General features: G+C 52.2%; 1 protein-coding gene across 1 annotated transcript; it reads right to left on the bottom strand.

The window, feature by feature from the left end:
- Positions 1 to 992: 992 nt before the first annotated feature.
- Positions 993 to 5,115, bottom strand: MAGEA10 (MAGE family member A10). Its single transcript, XM_017862198.1, has 4 exons — positions 5,012 to 5,115; positions 3,427 to 3,525; positions 2,314 to 2,387; positions 993 to 2,238 (listed from the first exon to the last, which is right to left on the bottom strand). Exon 4 carries the CDS (start codon positions 2,171 to 2,173, stop codon positions 1,064 to 1,066), a length of 1,110 nt encoding a protein of 369 aa, XP_017717687.1. The 5' UTR covers positions 2,174 to 2,238; positions 2,314 to 2,387; positions 3,427 to 3,525; positions 5,012 to 5,115; the 3' UTR covers positions 993 to 1,063.
- Positions 5,116 to 5,991: the final 876 nt, after the last annotated feature.

Genomic DNA, 5,991 nt, shown 5'->3' with positions numbered 1-5,991 from the left:
TAAACTTTCTAGTAAAAGTAACAACATTTTAAAATACCAATAAGAGGCTGGATGCAGTGGCTCACACCTGTTATCCCAGCATTTTGGGAGGCTGAGGCGGGCGAATTACCTGAGGTCAGGAGTTCGAGACCAGCCTGGCCAACATGGTGAAACCTCGTCTCTACTAAAAAATACAAAAAGTAGCCAGGTATGGTGGCACACACCTGTAATCCCAGCTACTCAGGAGACTGAGGCAGGAGAATCCCTTGAACCCAGGAGGCGGAAGTTGCAGTGAGCTGAGACTGCCACGGCACTCCTGCTGGGGCAATAGAGTGAGACTCTGTTTAAACAAAAAAAGAAAAAAGAAGAAGGAGAAGGAGAGAGAAGAAAGAAGAGAATAGAAGAGAAGAGAAGAGAAGAGAAGAGAAGAGAAGAGAAGAGAAGAGAAGAGAAGAGAAGAAGGAGGAAGAGGAAGAGGAAGAAGAAGAAATACCAAGAAGAAAAGAAAAGAAGTTCTCAAGTTATGCAAAGAGAACAGTAAGACAAAGATGTTATGCACCGTATTTTCCTCAGCCTCAGCCTGGCCCTCCACTGCATACTTCATTGATTTCTCTTGTCATTTGTTTTCGTAAATTAAAAAAAAACAAAAACAAAACAAAAAAAAATCTGACATGTAATTGTAGATATTTATGAGGTAAAATTTGATGTTCTGATTCATGTATATGTAGTATAATGATCAAATCAGGTAGTGTATCCATCACCTCATGCGTTTATCACTTCTTTGTGGTGACAATATTGAAAAGCCTTCCTTTTAGCTGTTTTGTAATATACAATATCTTAATGTTAACTATAGTCATCCTACTACGCAACAGAACACTAGAATTTATTCCTCCTGTTTAAATGTAATTTTCCATGTTGGCTAACTGCTTCCAAGCCCCTCTTCTCCTTCCTCTCCCCAGTCTCTGGTAACTACTGTTCTACTCTCTACTTCCACGATATCAACTTCTGTTTTTATTCCACATATGAGTGAGATCATGTGGTATTTGACATGCCTTCTAAAACACAGTGAAAAATCTGTCTTACTTTATTCAGGGTAGGAGAAGCTGCCTGTAGTACTAGAACTTGCACTGGCCATGGCAGTAGTATCATCTGTGGTGGCAATTCTGGCCTGGGCTCTCTCTTCCTCATCTTTCAAAGCCTCCTCATACCACAGTGGGAAGGATCTGGGATCACTCCCATTTACCTTGGCCAAAAATTTCAGGAGACTCATCTTCCTAATTTCAGCATGGGCCCTTGGACCCCACAGGAACTCATACCGTGCAGGATCACTGCCAGGCACCTGCCGGTATTCCAGGTAGTTTTCCTGCACCCAATCTTGGGTGAGCAGCTTCCTGGGCTCCCCATAAATGAAGTGCTCCATCCCATCATACAGTCCCATCATATTCAGTGCTTCCCAGATGACCTCCTCAGGGGTGCAGTAGCCCTCTATGAAGATTATGCTTAGGATAAGTATGAGAATGCCAGTCTTGGGCATGCTCTGGACATCACTCAGCATCCCATCATAGGTGAGGCCCAGGGAGGTGACAAGGACAAAGGAGTGGCCAGTGGGGTCCAATTCCTTTACATCAATGCCAAAGACCAGCAGCATGCACTCGGAGGCTTCACTGAATATCACAGGGAAGTGTTCTTCATAATTTTTTATGACACTCTCCAGTATTTCTGCCTTTGTGATCGGCTCCTTTGTTTGATACTTGAAGAGCAGGAACTCCACCAAATCAGTCACCTTTTCATCTATCTCACTTCTGGGTAAAGACTCATTGTCTGGCAGGGCCTGTAGGGTGCTTGGACTCTCCTCCTTTTGGCTGCTGAAGCCCTCATCAGATTGGTCTAATGGAAGGGAGGCAATGACCGAGGGAGAGGAGCAGGCTATCTGAGCACTCTGGGGAGGATTTGGTGTCCCTTCATCAGCAGAAACTTTTTCTGGGGTGCTTGGTATTAGAGGATAGCAGGAGGAGGAGGAGGAGGAGGAGGAGGAGGGAAAAGAGGAGGGAAAAGAGGAGCTGGTGGAAGTGGATGATGAAGCATCCTCCTCCACAGCTGGGGGAGCCTGTGCACCCTCGAGGCCCTGTGTCTCACTTTGGGATTCAAGGTCTTCTTCAGGCATGCAGCGCTGACGCTTTGGAGCTCGAGGCATGATGACTCTGATCAGAGTAGCAGGTGGGAGAGCGGGCAGGAGTTGGGCGATGGGGACCCACAAGCCTGGGGAGAGAGGGAGGGTGTAAGTGGCCACAGCTGAGAACCACACCCTGGAGGTTCTAACAAAGGCCAACTTACAGGTCTTCTCTTTCAGTGCTGCTCTGTGGTGTCCCACAGCTCTTAACCTCTTGGTCTCCCTGTCCCCTGATAACCTGAGGAAGGAAGTGGGAGATGGCTCCCTCAGGATGCAGCCAGCAGAGGCCAAGGCTCCAGGACTGACAGTAGGGTAGCTGGAGCTGATGCAGTGGGGTCCACTTTGTCCTGGAGCAGGTGGGGCCCTTGGTACACATTCAGGGCATTCACCTCACCTTGACTCCTGGCACTGTCTGGGCCCTCTCTGCTCTGTGACCTGAAAACACTGCCTTAGACCAAGGCCTCACCTCACAGTCTCTGGAGCTCCTGGAAGAGGAATTGAGGGACCCTAAGAGTTCAGGCTGCAAGCACAGCCCCAGCCTCCCAGTGTTGTCAGGAGGGTGGGCTGGACTCTGTGAGGTCCGCACTACTCTGGGGTGGGTAGTCCCCTCTGTGCTCACACAGGGCTCTCACCTTTCTCCTGGAGAAGCCTGGACCCTGCCCCTTTGCTGGTCTAAGAAACTCTCAGATCAAAAGTTTACATCCCTAATACAAAATAGAAGACATGAGGGGACCCACATCTGGTCACAACTGTGGAGGTCCTCCCAGAAAAGACAGTAAAATGTGGCCATATTCAGCTGGGTCCACGTGTCCTGGGGTTAGGAGCCTGCTTGGTCTTCATCTTGATGCCTGACAGGACCTGGGACCCTCCCTTTGTTGACCTGAGGCCACTTCCTTAAACCAAGGCCTTATCTCCAGGAGACATGGAAAGAGGAAGTGAGGGGAGTCCATCTACCCATAGTTCCCTGTGAATTCCCGTGGCTGACGGAGGGGCAGGGTGGGGCTGAGTCCTGTGCATTTGGAGAATGGTGTCCCCTCAGTACTCATCTTGACTCCTGGCAGGGTCTGGGACCCTCCCTCTGCTGACCCGAGTGCAGCTCCCTTAGACCAACACCTCCCCCTCCCAGAGACCAGTGATCCTTGTATAAGACAGGGTGCCTCAGCGGACTGCCCTGACTAGGTTCTCCAGAGTGACAGTAGGGTCATGGCAGATTTCTGTGGGGACCCTATCTGTGTTATGGGTTGGGAATACCCTCAAATTTCCCTCAGGTTCCTTACCTGGACTCTTGTCAGATCCTGCGACTCACTGTGTCTGTAGAAAAGAGGGGCTCCCTGTGTTGACTTCAGTCACCGTCTGAGAGCAAGGTTCTCACCTCCCTGAGATTCCAAAACAAAAATAAGAAGGAGCCACATCCTATCACCCCTGTGGGGTGTCCAGGGCTGATATCTCCCCTTTACACCAAGACTCCATTTCCCTGAGGGTTCCTCAACTTCCTGCCTGTGGCAAAATTGAGCTTGCCACTTAGTGTCAATCCCGATCAGGTCCCCTCAGAGCTAAGAATAGGGGAAAGCCAGACTCTGTGGCATCCCTTCTTTGTGGGCTGCAGGTACCTCCAGTCCTCACTAAGGGGCACACCTTGGGTCCTGCAGATTCTGGAACTCCTCCTTTTGTTGACCAAGTGTGGAATCTTGTGATAACTTTTCAGCAACCCTCAGACCAAGGTCCTCATCACCCTGAGACCCGGGAGGCAGAAATGGAAGAGGGGCACCACACGTTCATACCTGCATGGGATTCCCAAAGCTGACAGAAGGACGAGATTTGGCGGGGGGAAGGGGAGTGGGGAGGGGGACAGGACGGGGACTTCCTTTATTTGGGTGTCCTCCCAAATAAATTCAGATTTACTCCCGACAGGGCCCAGCCCTTTCCCTCCTGCTGAACCGTGTATGAGTCTTGTACGCCAAGGCTACCATCTCCCTGGGATCCCTGGTGAGAAAGTGGGGGCCACTTCCCTTCCTCACTGTCCTGCCTGGGGTTCCAGAGCTGATAGGAGGGACAGATTTCCTAGTTCTGAGATGCAGGGATCTGCTGAGTCCTCCCTCAGGGCTCTGGGACTCCTCCCTCTGCTGACCTGAGGCTTCATTCCTCAGACTGTAGCCCTCTCCTCATTGACACTCCAAAGGCACAGCAAAGACACATCACATGGGCCACCGTGCCTGAAACCACCCGGGGCTGAGGTCCCCACCGATCTGGACTCCAAGGTCCCTTGAGTCCTCTCTCTTCTTCCTCCCCTTGGCTCTTGGCAGGGTTGCTCTCCTCTACCCCGCCCCCCCGCCGCTGACCTGAGTCACCGTCCCTTGGATTCCTGAGGCCGAGTGAGGAGGCATCTCAGTCTGAGACAGGGGTGGGGTGGGCACCCTGTCCTGGGATCCCTTCATCACTCCCTCATTTCCCAGCAGGGTCTGGGCCCACCCTCTGCTCCCCTGAAGCCACATTCTTGGTACCAATATCGCCTTCCCTCCGTCAGCCCCAGATACCTACGTCAGAATTTGCATTCCTGGTCGCCATGACTGGGGCTTCCCAGGGCTGACATCAGGGGCAGAGCCCTCTCTAAGCGTCCTGACGTTGATGCTGGCAGAACCTAGGCGTGGCTCCCAGCCCTGCCTTGGTCACACCAAGCTCTGACTCCCAGAGTCCCCTGCGGCGTAAGCAGCGAGAGAGAGTGGGGGCGGGGGTGGGGAGTGACAGCCCAGCCTGAGAAGTCTGCCCTCAGGTGGTCCAGAGCTGGCAGCAGAGGCGGCGCTGAATTCTTTAGGGCTTTCTATCTGGGTTGGGGGCGTCCTCAGTCCTCCCTCAGCCTCTCACCTTACCTCCTCACAGAGTCCGGGCCCGCTCTCTTCAGCCGATCTCAAGCCTGTCCCTCAGAACGAGAACCTCGCTTCTCTCTGATCCCTGAGGCGTAAGTTAGTGGCGTCACATCCGGCCCCTGGGGCTTCCCTGGGTTGACAGCAGGGGCGGAGTGGATTCTGCCGGAGTTGGGGTGGGAGTGGGGGATGGGAGTCCGGGTGGGGTGGGCAGGGGTGATAATGGGGTTGGGGCAGGGTTGGTGGTGAAGATGAGTGTGGGGAGGGGCGTGGAGGTGGGGACTGGGATGGGGATCGTGGGACTGTGGGTCGTGGTGGGAGTGGGGATGGGATCTTTCAGTCTCGACCTTGGTGCCTGGAAAAGCCTGGACCCCTGTTTTGTGCTGAGGATGTCTGCCCACCTTACACCATGTCTCTTGACTCGGAGTCTTCCTAGGTGACAGTGAGGGGAGGGTTGTGGTTGGGGTGACAATATTGCCAAGGTCTTCCAGGGCTGACAGGAAGGGCTTGCTGGATTCTGTGGCCCCTTTGTGTGGGGTGAGTTGACCCTCGGTCCTCACTCAGGAGGGTCTTCCTCCTGGCTCTTGTCTCTTTGATGAAGTGATGGGTGGGAGACGCTCTGTTTGTCACCTCTGATCATTTACCCAGCTGCACCCCTTGCAAAGCATGGGTGGGGGTCCCAGGCCAGATGGTCACTGGGGAGCTGCAACACCCGTGATTGTAATGACCTCTGGGAGAAGACGCACACCTTCCTAAGGGAGCTCTTCCCAAGGCAGAAGTAGACTTGGCAAACTTTTTGTCCTAAAGGGTATATTTTCTACAAGAAAGAGGCTGAGCATGGGGGTGTGGGGAGGTCCTGCTGTTTTGAGTTTAGCTGACATTTTATAGTCCAATGCAGTGATGTCTGGTTTTCTAACCCTCATTCCTAGTAAAAATATTTATTTTAAATATCTGCCAAGTGTATATATATATATAATATAT

This window comes from Rhinopithecus bieti, unplaced genomic scaffold (assembly GCF_001698545.2).
Source record: "Rhinopithecus bieti isolate Rb0 unplaced genomic scaffold, ASM169854v2 scaffold_64254, whole genome shotgun sequence".
NCBI classification, from domain to species: Eukaryota; Metazoa; Chordata; class Mammalia; order Primates; family Cercopithecidae; genus Rhinopithecus; species Rhinopithecus bieti.
Note: the sequence above shows the minus strand (reverse complement) of the source record. Positions and strands in the feature narration are given on the sequence as shown.